Source organism: Zonotrichia albicollis, chromosome 3 (genome assembly GCF_047830755.1).
Source record: "Zonotrichia albicollis isolate bZonAlb1 chromosome 3, bZonAlb1.hap1, whole genome shotgun sequence".
NCBI lineage: Eukaryota > Metazoa > Chordata > Aves > Passeriformes > Passerellidae > Zonotrichia > Zonotrichia albicollis.
In genome coordinates this window covers 47960353-47976928 of record NC_133821.1, presented here as the reverse complement: position 1 = coordinate 47976928, position 16576 = coordinate 47960353, and the positions used below count along the sequence as shown (strand labels likewise).

Genomic DNA, 16576 nt, shown 5'->3' with positions numbered 1-16576 from the left:
AAAGCAGAAAATGAGTTCTACTATCTATAGCGTGATCAAGCCTTTGGTTCTATTTTCACCTTGGTATCTGGACACAGCCTCTATTGAATGCAGGGACTTGATACTGCCACTTAGAGCCCAACAAACAAACAAATAAACAAACCAAACCCATCCAAGAAAACACTCATCAAACAAAAGCAAAACAAACAAGCAAAAAACCACACCACACCCACAAAACAAGCAAAGAAAGATTTAAAAACCCACATGAAATCCAAAACAGAGAGACTACCCACTTTTGCATTTTCAAATATAGGAAGAAAAGCTGTCTGTTGCAAATCATTGATTTTGATAAACTTGGTTTTAGAAAATCATACACTTTCTTTCAATTCAATATTGCTGCCACTCTGTTGCTATGGTATTTCATCTGCATTATGGACTTCTTTCCCAATTACCCAATGCAGAAATCATTACACCAATATAGCTCAAAAACACACTCACAAGTCATTTGCAAAAACAGAGTGGAAATTGTACTGAAAGTAAAGTCCATAGAGGACTACCACATAACTTACAATTGCAGAATATGCCATGAGCTTTGCAATCAAATCTTCTTCCACTTTTTTACTTATCACCGAGTAAAGCACCATCAGTTTTGATAAATAATTTCCAAACTTGCTTACCTTTAGCTGCTGTAGAGCTTTGGCAATGATTGGTTGGCTGGATGTCTGTTCCTGGTGCAGAGATATGAGCCCTTCAATAGAGTGCTGGAAAGCTTTTCTCTGACTCACAAGGTGGGCAGACTGAATGACTACAAGGAGCAGGTTATCAACCTAGAATACAAGACACCACTACTTCTTGTAAAGAAAATTCTCTCTGTAAAAATATATCAAATATCACCAGTTTCCAGTCAGTCATTTTTAAAATTCTAATCTATGAAAGACCTCTAGTCACTATTCATTAAAATCTAAATTCACACAGAAAAGCTTGATGCTGGCAACTAAAACTCTCATCTAGTGGGCAGAGCTCCATTAGGGTAAATGCCATAGCAAGTTTTCATGGGGAATGTGGTTCTGTTCACTTCAGGAAAACATGGGAAACACTGCATTAAATTATCTTCAGATTAGCTATACACAAAAAAAAAAAAAAAAAAAAAGCTAAGCAAAAATAATATTTTCTTAAAGCAGATGGAAATAACAACCATCACATAAACAGAGGTTTTATCCAAGAAACACAGCATACTTAGGACAAAAGTCCACTATTGAAAAGGGAAAGAAAAGTATATGCTCAAAATTTTAAAATTATCAATATATGATATGTTTTGGAAATCAGAGCTCTGATATCACACAAGCCTATAACAGCATACAGTCACAGAATGGTGCTGCCATACTGGAGTTCTGCTGATTTCAAACTACAGATAATGCACCTACAACAAGTTACTCACAAAACAAGACCTACTCCATCCTGATTTTCAATTTTTTTCCTCCCCAAAGAATATTTTCATGCTCAGAATTCTTTAAGTGTTGATGAGATTCTTTCATTTGATGAGTATTAAACTAACACCTTACATTTTTTCTAGTTTGAAATCAAAATGCATTTTTTAAGACAAATCTTTCTGACTTTTTATTTCCTAATCTTTCAATCCTGCATTTAAAAAAACCCAGTGTTACAGACATATAAACACACACACATAGTGTTTTATGTTTATTTACATATGAAAGAAACCATTGGCAAACCAATTTTCATCTATTGCTATTTTTACTTTTTTGTTGTTCAATTGGAACAACAGGCAAACAAGAAACAACATGTTTGCACATTAAAAGCAGCAGTATGTAGAGGAGTAATTTTTTCAACTGTCTGTAATTGCCAGAACCTCCTGACTGCCAAAGGTCAGGCACAGTGACATGGAAAGTCACTCTCTTCTTGGACAGTACAGCCCATTTATGGTAGGGATCCAAGGAACTGCACGACATACCAAAAGGAAAATTCATATAGCTTTACATTAATGATATGAGAACACAAGGGGAAGGGAGCTGGCTCAGCTGTCAGAGTGCAGAAGAACTGCTGGCAGGGAAACCCTGCTGGCTTGGGAAGAACACCCAACTAGACATTAAAAGTATCTCTATTTTTTATACTATTATACAAGTACAACTCTGAAAAAGGCACATTGGTTGAGACCGATCCTGCCAGGAAATGCTACAATCCATTTAATATTTGCATTTAACACAACAAAGAATCAAATTCATTCCTGAATTTAACTTTGTATCACCTATAAAAGGACACATGCTTCACTTGAATCACTCCAGTTAGCCTGACAGAATAAGCATTCATAGGGGTGCAGAGGAAACAAAGAGTGGGGGAATAAGACCACACCCACCTGCATGGTGCGCAGCGTATCAACAGTTTCTACCTGTGGCACTACTTTGACTGGCGGACCCTCCCACGCACTCCAGCTGTCATCTACGTCACGGTCTTTGTCACTGTGTTTGGTCATCAGCAAGTAGGCCTCATAGGTAAGCTCATCTGAATCCTTGGAGCAATCCTTGCCAGCAGCTGCATTGAGGAGCTGCAGGATCACAGCCTTTTCCCCGGCAATACTGCCTGGTACAAACACTTGTAAACTCTCCAGTCCAGGAATTTGTATCTGTAGATAAGAAATACACTGAGTGAGTGAAGCTCATTGTCTTCATGGCAAATAAAAAGATAAAATAGGTACTTATTTAAGCAACAGGAAGAATCTCCACCCTAACGGGCGGTACAATATATGGACTAAAACGATACCTTCAGCTATTTTTGCACTGGAAGTCAAAATGCATTATAAATTATCTCTTTAGAAATCCACTGGATCACCATTTTCAGTGACTTTTTTCTGTGTACTTCTTCCATTAGAAAAATATGTAGAAGTTAATCCTTATACGTATTCTTCTAAAGAAATTTTGTTACAAAAGAAGTCCAGTTTCACATATATACTATGTACGTATGCATACACGAGTATACAATATAGATACACATATTTTAAAAGGTTAATTAGTCAACAAAGAGTGGAATATTAAAAGAAAAATTCCTTCAGAATTCACACATTTCTCAGTGACTACAAAAGACAATGAGTAAACAAAAATCTGTCTAAAAAAGTATCAATTATTCTTCTACTTTCATAAAAGCCAGAACAAATCCAGTTAGAGCATTCTCTTTTAATAAAATAGTGTTTTACTGCTACTGCTTAAAAACTTCCAATTATATCTGTCACACTGGTTGCAATACTTCAACCAACTTAGGCATCAGAAGCAGACTGTAAAATAGCCAGTATCTTGACTTGACATGAGGCAACTGAGTTGTGGTGGAGTTAAATTCTCTCTTTTCAGAGTGTCATGTTACCAAGCTAAGACAAAACACTGCACTCAGCACTTCTACCATTAGGCAGACATATTTTATAACTAAAGGGACTATAATCTGTAGGCCAACGCAAAATACTAGATGGTTGTTACTTAAAGCTAAATTAGATTCCCAAAACTAATGAGCATCCACCTGAAAAGGCTGTTAAAAATTTAAGGTCTGTACATGATATTAGAGGGCCAATATAGAAAGTGTTCATTATCAAAAGGTGTCATTTAACCCATGTTTAACAGATATGTCAAACTCAAGACACAATTTTTTCTTCAAAAAATGAACATCAGAAAAAGACACAATCTTTAAAAGGTCTACTAGAATTAATATGATGTCTTGAAGCAGCCAAGACTACATGTTTGGAGGACAATATTTTTTTAAAATAAACATATACTGATTTCCCTGGCTATTTTCCAACTCAAACAATTCACAGACCAGGGCCCTGCTAAGCCAATTGTTTTATCCATGTATTTACAATCCTTTATGAGCTTCTCTCCTATGAATTTGTGTGTATCCCCTTAAACAAATTTCTGTATTTAGCAAATATTTACATAAATCTAAGAAGAATTACGTCATGAAAAAGTTAGTGCATTATTTCCCAACTGCAAAATATATATTAAATGCATGGAAGACCAAAAAAGAACAGCAAATCCAAATACATTTGAACTGTTGAAGCTGAATTTTTAAGGAATTTCACAAACCCACAAATGTGGGACTTTACACTGCAGTAAACATGGATCAGCAAGAGCTTAACTTACTTTTGCTGTATAACAGTTTTCTAGCAACAGTTACTCTGGAACAGAGCCCAGTCCCTGCATTTCTCATGTCCTTAGTACTCTCCAGGAAACTTGCTAAAGCAGACCTCCACTATAATACTGTTGCTTTATGAAAGCAAAACACAGATCTATAGTCTGAGATTATCTACTCAAACATGTATCCATTCACCTCAGAGATCTGCAAGCATTTGTTTCATAGCGCTCACTACTAAGTGTTATTAAACAGAAAGGTTTTTCCTCAATCACAAAGAGAATCTTTGCAAAAAAAGGGATTAAGGCACCGATTTCCCAAAGCATAGACTAACATTCTCACTCATACAAGCACAAGTACAGAATTTGACTACCACAATTCAATATTAAATACACAACACTTTAAATGTTGAAATATAGATGTCCCCTTAAAACACTAGAGCATGCCAATATTTGACATTTTTCTCAGCATACTCAGTTCACTTTCATGCCTCTAAACTTTATTACCTATGTGAATTTACCTTCACATACTCTTTTGTTTTCAGAGCATTCAGAAGATCTCGCACAGGGGCTGACAATGCAAATTCTGCTGCTATTTCAAGGTCCTACAAATAATGACAAAACAAAGGAATATGCTTTCAGACTAAATTTCTTAAATGCATATAAATAAGAGGAGACTCTGTTAACTTACCTTCCTCAGCATTTTGGCAAAACCAAGAGCTTTGGAGGCCCTTTCTCTAGCTTCATGGAACAGCTCTTTCAGTGCTCTGCTGGTCTCTATAACAGACCTCCTGAAACATTGGTAGAAATGAAATGACAATATTTTAATAAATCATATTACACTTACACAGCCACTAGAAAATAATTACTTACATATATGTTAGTAAGAAGAACATAAATATTTGCAAGAAGCTGACAAATAAATTGAACTTGCGTAGGCACATTTTTGGTAAGAATATAAAAATCTAATTCAATTATCATTACATAAAAACCTCTCAGAGCCTGAACTAAAGAGAAGGTTACTAGGCTTCATAAAAACCAAAATGATGATTCATTACTACTGCAGACAGAAGTACAGTGATACAGAATGCAAGTTTGCATTCAAAGGAATAAAATACACTATGCATCTGTCAGAGGTAGAGAAACATATATAAGTGTTCTGTTATTATTAAGCCAAAAGGTTTAATACCTGATTTCATCTGATGCAGTACTGTCATCAGCACTGGCCCAAAATTCATCACAACTGTCTTGTAGTCCAGAATCTAAAAATATTCCTGTAGACTTCAGCAGCATTCCTGCAATATCACTGTAGCAACAGAAATGGTGGATTTCAGTGTCTTATTGAGGTAGCATGGCATCTTATACTTCTTCCTTCTTAGTGCAAGAGAGCTGTTTCCAAGTCCTTGTACAGAAACAAGCAGCACCTTGGGGCCCACAGAAGCCACCTGCACCTACTGCATCCTACACCTATGGCCACTGCAATAATCCATACATTGACAAAGACTAACAGCTGCTCAATGACATCTCAAGAAGTCCCATCTGGGAACCCCAAACAACTGCTGACTTGAATACTCCTCTGGTATAAAACAACACCATAAGTAGAGGAATTAAATAAAGCCTACCAAAATAGCTTTCCAGCTTGAGCTTCACCTCCTCTTATATAAGGAGTTATTTCTTTGGTGAAATTCCATTCTTCCTCTAACAGATTTTTTAAACTATGAGATGCTTGAGGTAACTGCTGCAGCATTTGGATCCAGCTTCGCATATAATCAAAGTAAACCTGAACAAGGACACAGATCATTTAAACAGAAATTGTTACACAAGGTGTTAAGGACTAGAACTTCTCAAATCAATAAACAAATTCAGTATTATACAAGTTTTAGAAGGTATTTCTACAATAATTTTCATTTGCTCCAACTGAAAATGAGCTCCGTGTTTTCACACAAAAGTGCAATTTATGGCTCAGCAAGTTGTATGTCTCCACAATACCTTCCTGAAAATATTGACCACCTTGCTTTCTGTGCTGCTATTTACCATTGTATTAATGAACACTCATAGTAGCCAGAGGACCCACAGTAGCCAGAGTTTTTAAAGCCTGAACTGCTGAAAAACAGTCTCTAAACCTTTCATTAACTGGATTATATCAAAAGGTTTTATCTGAACATATCCTCCTGGATATGGATAAGTGCTGTGAAAAGATTTCTTAGAGTCTACATTACACTTGCTGTTCCTTTATATCAAGTTTTATCTCTCACCTTTATTTAATTACTATGGTTTTAAACCAATATAAAAATCCAGGTAAGGTCATTTTTTCTTTAACCATTTGCCTTTCAGGATTATATTGAATGCAAAAAATTACCTTTTCTTTCAGTTTGTGGTGGTTTGACCATAACATCCCTACTCAAAAATGGTTAAGATACTTTCTATTGGTTTCAGGTATTTTCAAACTACACTGTAAAAATGCCAAGATCATAGAATCATGGAATATTTGGGGTTGAAAGGGACCTTAGGGATCATCTAGTTCCAACTCTTATCTTTCAGAGGCCAAGTGTTTTTCTTAAAAAGACTGCTTTAACTAATTGCAACAATGAGGAAATTAAAACTAAGGTATCAATTATGCATTAATGTAATGCCAATAGATAATGATACAATGTTAGGAAAAATAATATTTTATTCAATATTAAAAAGTTCAAACTTTAATTTGTTCAAACTTGAATTCAAATGAATTTGTTCAAATTTGTTCAAACAAATTAGTTCAAACTTACGGAATTTATAGTTCTATATATGAACCATTTTTGGTAAATACAGGCAATTTACAAGTATATTGTCTCACAGAGCAAAACCCAGTATTGCTAAAACAGCACTAGCCTGTATGTTACCTTTACAAGTCCATTAAAACAATAAAATTGTATCAAAGCAAGGAAAGGAAAAAAAGAAGAAAAAGGCAACCTTCTATTAGCAGTATTCAGATCAAGACACCTAGTTGAATGCTCTTTTTTGAAGCTTACCATTAACATTTTATGCAAATCCTCTTCAAAAGAATCAATGTTGCAATCAATCTTCTGTAAGTCATCTAACACTTCCCGTAACATGAACTGGTAATATTGCTTCATTAAGAGTCCACCCTTCAGAACTTCTTTACACTCTCTCACTAGCTGCAAGAGAAAAACCCCAAAACTGCCATCAGTCAAGACATTACTCTTAAATTCACCCCTTGTCAGCCCAGTTTGCCTAAATATGTTAGTCTGCCATTAAATAATTTCTACAGCTTTTTGAAACAAACACAGTTGCTCTACACATCTGCAGCAAAGATGTCACTAGCTTTCCAGGATTATTGCAATCCCATTATTTGCCACATCACTGTAAATGGAGATGGAGGCAGATGTTTCAGACTTACTCCCTGCACAATGCCACAGCAAGCAGCTTACTGGATAATTAGTTTAGAAAGGGGCAAAAGGGCTCACAGTCACGAAATCACCACTTTCAATGGAAGCAAGTCAGGAAAAATAAGCAATGTGCTTAACATATGCTTAGAGAAATGTTTTACTGCAGTGAATTCACTGTCAATCTCCTGGGCAGGTGCCCTCAATTCCAAAATCCGTATACGACTGAAAACGATTAGTGGGTTTTTGTTGCTTCCTTGGACAAAGCTAACATGATCAAAATTCACTTTTTAACTGCAGAAGGGGTTGCCTTTGGAAGAGCTGTCACCTCTCCATGAAAGCTTAGTCTTTATTTCAAGAGACATGCACAACCACATGTACAGGAGTACACAGGAGCAAGGATCATCTCAAACCTACACTAACAAGTTAATGCCCTTCTTTCAGAAGCTCTTCAAGTGCTAAGTGTGTATTCTGAGATCATCATCAGTCTTCAAGTTTGACAAACCCTGATTTTTTTCTGAGGGTCAGAGGGAATGGAATTATTGGAATTAATATGCTTTTTAAAATCTTCTATAATGGCTCTCCTGGCAAAGTAATATATCAACAGAGTGGACTCAATCTATGACAAATAATAATGCACAAAAGCAGAAAACACAAAAGAATGTTATTAGTATTACAAGAGTCTCTGGACTCCTTTACAGGCCAGAACACATTGTATTGCACTCCTGGATATGCAGAGGAAACACGGACAATAGTCTGAATGATGCAGTTTAAAATTTACCAAGTTAGGCATAAAAGGGTTAAAAAAAGTAATTTTTATAAAGTGGAAATCCAAATGGACACTTTTATATCCCTAACATGTCATATACTTTAAAATTAATGTCCTTCTTCACTCCACTCAATCACATGCAGTGTACTTTCTGTTAACCTATGGGGTTATTTTTTCTCTTCAATGCATATCCATTCCAAAATAAACTTGAAAAACCTCATTAAAAATTGAGTTTATTTAAATAATACAGGGGTATGCTATTGAGTAAAAGAATATAGGATCTACAAAAAACCAGCAGAGTTAATCTTAGTGCCAACTTTTGAAATTGAAATTCACGAGGCAGTGGCCAAACAAAATTTTGGTGTACAATGAGCACATGAAAGAATATACAGCTTAAACTGAAAATATTATCACTATAATTGGTTTGATGGGTTGCTTTTTGTTTAGGTAGTTTATACAACAAATTACTTTCTCAAAGCAGGTGGGGCATGACAAGCAACACCACATTTAACAACCAAACAGAAATAACCCACATGCACATACACACATCCACCTCTCAACACAAATGCTGAATTTAAAAACCATCTTGAACTGTTCAGGTACTAAACTGCCATTAAAACATAACAGCTCTCTCCAATAACACAGGATTATCAGGATTACAAAAGCTAGTACTGAAAGTAAAACATGGACAAAAAGGAGGAAGGCGGCAAGAAAGAACAGGAGGAAAGGCACATTGTAAAAGGCATATAATTGGTCTTAGTTTTCTTTTTGTGTATATACTTTTTATTGAAAATCATATTAATTTTTTAATACAATTGACTTGCTAGTAGTACAAAAATTTAATATCACCTTGAAAACGTTGAGTAACAAGGCTACCATACCTGATACATTCACACAGTACTGCTACATATTTCCAGTGGTGCCAAAAAAGCAAGAGACATTTAAAGGTCTCAGTGCCTCAAATAAGATTCACTAGGTCAATCACTACAAAAAAACAGACTCTGCTGTGCTACTTGCATACAAAGAACAATCAAGATGGTAAGACCATCTAACAGAAGGAAATGGAACAGTGCCACTTCCAGAATGCTGTGCTGTAGCACCAGCTCTCCTTCCTGAATAATATTTTGAAAGAATTGAAAAATCTTATGTCTCCAGTTAAGATGGCCCAGCTGTCTTGAGCTGTGTACAAGTTTTGCATCCCTGCCCAGTGGCCAAGAGAGCAGCATGACTGAAGACAGGTGAGTTGATCACATTTCAGATGGTCAGCTTCTGAGAGCTACAGAGTGTGATGCAGGACACTGAGGAGGCCCCCTCTCAGCTGTCTGTTCTCCAGGCTGAACAGGCCCAACTCCCTCAGCCTTTCCTCAAAGGAGAGATGTTCCAAGACCCTAATCATCCTTGTCCTCCACTGGAGCCAGTCCAGGAGCTCCATGTCTCTCTTGTACTGAGGAGCTCAGAACTGGACACAGCAGTCCTGATGCACCTCACCAGGGCATGAGTAGAGGGGCAGAACCACATCCCTTGACCTGCTGGCAATGCTCCCACATGATAATAAAACAACCTAATTTGGGGATCAATTAATTGTAGGAACCAGCTTCCAGAAGGCTGGACAAGAGAATCTCTAATCCAGTCTTCTCTGTAGTTCTGTAATACTCTGTGCACTTGCATAGTAACACAGACTCTCCTGGACTCTTCAGCTTCATGAACATTTTAGGAATGATAATTCTTCAGGAAACACAGCTCTATTTGCAAAACATCCTCCACAGCTCCCTTGCCTATACAGAAATATTGTGTGGGACAGGAAGCATTTGCTGAGTTGAATTAATTTTTTAAATGTCATTAGTAAGGCAGTATCCACTACCAAAACAGTCTGGTACAAACATATTGTTTTCCAGGAGGAAAATGTAATTTTTACTTAACTTGGAGTCCAGAAGGAGCACACAAAATGTTAAGGGGGAAAAAACAAAATCACCTCCATTTCTGAAGGATACACTGTGCATAACAACAGAGTATGCTATGCAGCAGATTACTCTGTGACTGTTAAGGCTGAAATTGTAGGCTTCAAATGGGGAGAACAAGGGAGAGCACAGGGCAGGAAGGAAGAGAGGACAAATTTATTTGGGACCACAAAGTAACACAGCAATGGATTTTGGATCAGCAAGTAACTGGGATGTGAGACCATAATCAGTATTTAGATATTTACTCCTGAAGATCATCTGATAAAGCCCCAATTGGGTTATGCCTGCCAGAATGTAGGGACATCAGATGAATTTAGTAGGTCCTGGACTACAGTTTGTAAACTGGCATTTGATCTAAACAGCCTTCATTGTACCTGACCAGCCTCCAGAAAATAAATCTTTATACAATACTCTCAACCAGTGACAAGACTGACAGTCTTGGGTCACTGCCCACAGAAAATTATACACTAGGCTGGGGAAGATTTTTTTTATTTCATTTTTCTTCTCAATGAACTTACACTACGTGACTACTGCATGTTAGCAGATGTCTTGCATTCACAAGAGAAAAAATCAAATTAAAGAAAAAAGAGAAATACAGACCCTTAAAACTACTTATATTGCCTAAGAAATCCAAACAGAAGATGTGCTAGAGAAGTTTATATAGCTTATAATGCAAATGGAATCAATACCATCTATTTCTGTTGGCTAATAATATTTTGAATCACTGGCTTCAATATGGAAGCCTAAATCACAGAGCTGTACATGACTAGCTATTTATGATGCAAAAAGCAGATCTGCATATGAAATACAATACTATTTACAAAATTATTACATAATTATACCTTGTAATTTCTTACAATAATCCTCTTTAAACTGACACCATATCATAATGAAATGACAAAATATTTCAAACAGGAAATACATATTAAAAAAGAAATTGAAGCAAACCTGTTTAATACTCAAAAGAGATGGCTCCCCAGCAGGTCTTTGTTCCAACCTCAGCTTGAGACATTCATGGATAACATTGAGCAGGACCCGGCAGAGAACCAAGAATGCCGGTTCAAAAGATGGCAAGTCCATGGATTTCAACTCCTCCCATGACACAGCACTGCATTTTTGCTCGCAACAAGGTGGGAAATTTAGTAACTGCACATAATCTGAACACAACATGGGATCTGGAAATTCCGAAAACTGTAACAAAAAATAGGTATCATGAAAAGGAAATTTAAAAGTCTTTAGGATTTTGGATTTCTTTAAAATGGCATGCACAGAAGTATGTTTTTAAAAAGTCTATTAGCTGGCAAGTCAACCACACAAGTTTCAAGTTTACATCACTGGGAGATTTTTATGTTAACTTTTTTTAAGGATCATCAGTCGCAGGAAAAACAACTATGGACCCTTTGGAATGAACAAAACCACTTTAGTTTCTGTTATGACATTATCTAGAGAAACAAGTGTACGCTAAGCTACATCAGGTACATAACTTCATTCCTTTTCAAATACATAATGCATATATTAACATAAAAAATTCCACATGGTAAATGAATGCAATATTCAAAAAAATATCACTAGCTAAACTAAGCCAAAGTACTGAAAAAGTAACTTTTGAATTTAGGTAGCTTTTAAATTTAAACTGTTTAAAAAAGGAAGAGGAAATATAGACACCAAGCTGGTTTGCTCTTTTGGGGATTTTTGTTCGGTTTTTTTTAATATTATACTCATTTTTCATTTAAATTAAGATTCCATTTAAATAAAATTACTTTTCTAATTAGAGAAAATAATTGAGACTCTATAAAATAAACATCCTAGAAATCTAAGCTATATACCTTGTGATAACATTCTAAGCAAGGCTGTACATGGAGGTACTCTGGGGTTTAATTTAGAAAGAAAAGTTGGACTGAAGAATGTGTAGCTCCTAAAGATACCAACACACTAGTCATCATTTAAGGATAAGATTTGTTTCAGATTAGGTTTGTTTTCTTCTTATTCCCATTTCTCAGCTGCTAACTATGACATCTGAATATCCTTCATTCATACAGTAGACATAACTAGCATTTTCTAGGTTTTTCTTCAGCCAAATTTAAAAAACATCACTACATAAGGGAGAAAAACATTACCAGCATTTAGATTAAGAGAATGATAAAACTACTGCCTAGAAAGTTTAAAAAATCTTTTAAGCTCATAATCTAGCAGAAAATTAAAACACATATTTACAAACATATCTTCTTAAATTGAATATTAATGTCTTCTTATTACTCTCTTTAAAAGGAACATATAACACCAGAACAGCATCAGAGCTAAAGATTTTTATACAAGAAGTTTTCATTAACAAACATATCATGAAAATACTACACTTCCACAGCACAAAAAACCCCCTTAAGAAATAGAATCCTCATGGTGATGCAAATATAGTTTAGGGAAATTCAGTTCCTATAAAAATATTAAAGAACTAGTCTATGAGCAAGAATTACATAGCCAAATTGAATAAATTTGCAATATTCCTGTCTAGCATCAAGGATAACAGTAAATGACATTAGGGCTTAGTACTAGACACCTAAACTTTTATTGTTCAATCTGACTAATCTTAATCTTCTGCAGGCCCAATCTGAAATATTTCATATACTTTTTATAAAAACCTCAAAAAAAACTCTAAGCCATTTATTGAGAGTGTACAAAAAACCATACTCCAAATTGCAGCCAGTTGAATAAACATCAAACAGGGTACACAAGCTTAAATACATTCTACTAAAATAATATCTGATCTCATATGCTAAGGTAGAAATAGTATCCATCTTCACCAAGAATGAAATTGTACAACTCCTATACAGAATGGACTCTGTAATGCCTAGAGCCCTGTTGAAGTATCAGAGCCTACAGAGAAACCAAAGATGTTTTAGAAAACATTAACACCAGGGACACAAAACACAAAGATTTACACATATTTAGGATGAAATGAGCATTATAATGTATACAGTGAAAGAATCCAGAAAGCACATTTTAGATGTGTTTTAGACACTGTTTAAGCAACAACAGAAACAAAAGTATGTCCAGAGACTTAGAAGTATACACATAAACACAGAGTCAAGTAACAGAAACTATAAAGATTAACAGAATACTAACAACTCTGTCTGCACACAAATACCAAACTGAACTGCACTAAAAAAAAGACACTACATTCAAAGTTCTGTCAGATGCAGAGACCAAGCAAATGAAACCCATCTCTTCCATTTTAGTATAAAGTCATCATTTGCTGCAGTAAGTACCTCAGTTCTGACAGAGTTGTTTGTGGCTTTTTTCTGGTAACGTCCTTCAAATGTTGGTGCAGGAAAGAAGTTGACAATTTATATATATATATAACATACACCTTTACTAAAAATCATTACTTAAAAGAGATTAAAGGTAATAATTACTGAAAATGAACATTCAAAGTAGTCACAAGGGTAGAGAAGGGAGAAAAGATTAACCTTACATCTTATACAAGTCATCCAACACTACATTACCAGAAAGTCTAATTCTCTGAAGCTGCAGCAAAAACTCTAGCTACTTAATCTTTTACTAACTTGTTTTAAAAACCCTTATGCAGTCAAAACTTTTGAGGTATTTAGCAGCTCCAAAAATACATTCAAAGCCCATTTTCAATACCCCCATATTATGTCTTGTTTACTTTGATTTTTTTAAATTTATTTCAACCTATATATATATTAAGCTGAACTTTCTAAGTGTATGTGGTTTGGGGGTGCTTTTGGTCACTCTAACAAGATACCTGCAAGTTTTGCTTAGGAACTTGACTCTAAGGAAATGTTCACACATTTCTAATGCAAATTTTCTAAAACACAAGCTGAAACCAATTAGAGAATAAATAAAATTTCAATTAATAGCTTAATTTCCACAGTAATATCTACACTAGTAACATACAAATAAAAATCTTTCAAAATTAAATAGCTTTATATTTATAAATTTATTCATCCTAGAAAAATAACTTCTAAGGGGGATCAGCAATTCTTAGTCCTTTTGCAAATGTGACAGTCAACATTAAGAGATCTGCAACATTTTGAAGACCACATATGATATCCATTTCAGAATGGGCATGTTGGCTAAGACATGCCTTTGTTCAGAATTCTCAGAATTTTGCCCAGAATTCTCAGTGCCACTTTACCAAGGAGATCAAGTAATCCTTACTACCAATTTCTCCTAGCATAAAAATGCCTACAAATTAGATAACAGTTTATATTAAGAAACAATACTCTGCATTGACAGAATTAGTGACCGCATCTTACAACATGAAACTACTGTACTTCACTTACTGCTTAATTCCTACATTGGTTTTATTAACTCAGTCATTCTTAATCAAGAATATAAAATGACCCAAAGAAAAACAACAATTAAGCTGAAAGCCAGCTAAAGAATGCAACACTAACATGACTTGTTTTCATAGATTTCAAGGTTGAGTCCATTCATTTATCCCATCACTCTTCAAGTATAATGTGCCATCACAGTACTTCATGTGTGTAGATGAGAAAAACCACCAAAAAAAAACTATAGTGACATTTTTATAAAGAATGTCTTGCAGAAAAATATCCAGTCTTGAAGACAAGAAAAATTACCACTTCCATAGCTGATTTTTCTCAAATTCAACTGTTGTGCCTGATTTTCCACAGTGATTTTTCTGACTTGTTGATTTAGACATTAGAAAATATAATGAACAAAAATGTTATCACAAAAATGTCATTTCAATTATGAACAATAACACAAATTCAGTCAAACGACAGATTCATTTCCATGGAAGGAAAACTGAGCTCACAATCATAATATATATTGTTTTTCAAAAATCAACTAAGCAACCAAAATGTTGATAAGATCCTAATTCCTACATTTTTAGTTAGGAACAACACAGCAAGGAGGTGCTCTTGTAATCCATTGACACCAGTAACCTACCTCCAGCTGGTGATCACTCCTTACTAACGCCATACGGGCCCTTTGCAATGAACCATGCATTAGCTTGTGCAGTCTTAAAATCAGTTTCCTCAACCCCATTTGCTTCAGTGCTTTATCAACAAATGGCCTGTAAATAGAGGTCAAACAGTGTTGGCCGCAGCTTCCCTCAGCGCTGCATTCTGGAATAACCCAGGAAGTAGAGTCATCCTCAGATTCAAGCCTATCAAGCCTCCTTGAAAAATGGTCCTGAAAGTCAAAATTTGGTTTATTAGTAAAATTGTTCTTGATGGCTTGTCTGAGTTCCTCAACATTCTCCTCAGAGATTTGTTCTTCACCATCACTCTCTTCTGTGCATGTTCCTGAGGACTCCTTTATTTCTACTTCCCTATCAATGTCTTCATCATCTGGATCATTGTCCTTAGACAGTCGAGGAGAAGGAATTTCAAACACTGGCCAGCCAATGTCAGACAGATTTTTGATGCCCAATACAGTCCCCATAATCCTTAGTTTCTGGTTTAAGTCTTTTGTAATATTTAACCATAGACAGAGTGCCTGCACCCTGTCTTGGAAGTCCTTTGCAGCATACTTTTCGTAGTCCTTTTGAAGAGCCTGCAGAGATGGATAAAGTGCTTCTATGTACTCCAGCAGCTCCATGATTCGCTTTACCTGCTCAAACGAGACCCGCTGCCGATGGAGGTGTTCATGGTAACTCGAGTAACCCAAAGCACTAGTTCCATGTGTTGATTTGCAAACTCCTTCTCCTGAAGTACCATTGAGACTGGCTCCATTTTTTACAGAGGAGAAGTTTCCATAGTCCACTTTGAAGGTGAGGATTTCATTGATGATATCGGGGATAGCTTGACGGGCTGCATAGAGATAGAGGTCTTGGTCATTAATGCTCCGGCCAGCATGCCAAGCTTGCAGCTCCAGCCAGATCAGCTCATTGGATCGGTTCAACCAGACAGAGGAGGTGTTTTCCTGTCCCCTCTGCTCCCTGTCCTTTTTCTTTGAGACTGAGGTAAGTTTTAACAAAAGCCGGAGGGTTTCAAAGAATTTTAACCGGTCTGCCGGGCAGTCGGTCCTAGAAGTCTGGCGCGTGGTTCTGGGTATTGGCATGGGCACAGAGACTGGAAGCTTAGCATGGCTACAGCCAAGGCTGAGGTAAGGCTTATTGAGATCAACATCTGGAATTGTTTTTTTTGGCAGAGAGCCACCAACTGAGTCTAACATAAATGAGCACTGCACATTTTTCTTGTGATCTCGTTCTGTTGTCCTTAGGGCATCTCTGATCTTTTTCCCTTGCTTATAGCTGTGCTCTTCCACATTCTCAATGGTTTTCCCATTGTCTTTATGCAAAGACTGAGATGGCACACTCATCTTTTCTGTAAGCAAAGAAAAAACAATGTGACTGCAGCAACAAAAACAAGC

At 36.0% G+C, this 16576-nt stretch overlaps 1 protein-coding gene across 14 annotated transcripts in view; it reads right to left on the bottom strand.

Moving 5' to 3' along the window:
- Positions 1-16576, bottom strand: part of MAP3K4 (mitogen-activated protein kinase kinase kinase 4) — a 69542-nt gene that overhangs the window by 32901 nt on the left and 20065 nt on the right. For 13 of the 14 annotated variants that reach the window (XR_012579537.1, XM_074537345.1, XM_074537347.1 and 10 more), the window contains exons 3-11: positions 15149-16530; positions 11162-11404; positions 7112-7258; positions 5726-5883; positions 5293-5409; positions 4795-4894; positions 4625-4708; positions 2351-2617; positions 657-806 (exon numbers count right to left, since the gene is read on the bottom strand). Coding sequence is in view for 13 of the 14 variants with exons in the window: in XM_074537345.1 (XP_074393446.1) it covers positions 657-806; positions 2351-2617; positions 4625-4708; positions 4795-4894; positions 5293-5409; positions 5726-5883; positions 7112-7258; positions 11162-11404; positions 15149-16530 (2648 nt within the window). In the remaining variant the exon portion in view is untranslated. The remainder of the gene's footprint in view (positions 1-656; positions 807-2350; positions 2618-4624; positions 4709-4794; positions 4895-5292; positions 5410-5725; positions 5884-7111; positions 7259-11161; positions 11405-15148; positions 16531-16576) is intronic. The other variant, XM_074537346.1, reaches the window with a different exon arrangement.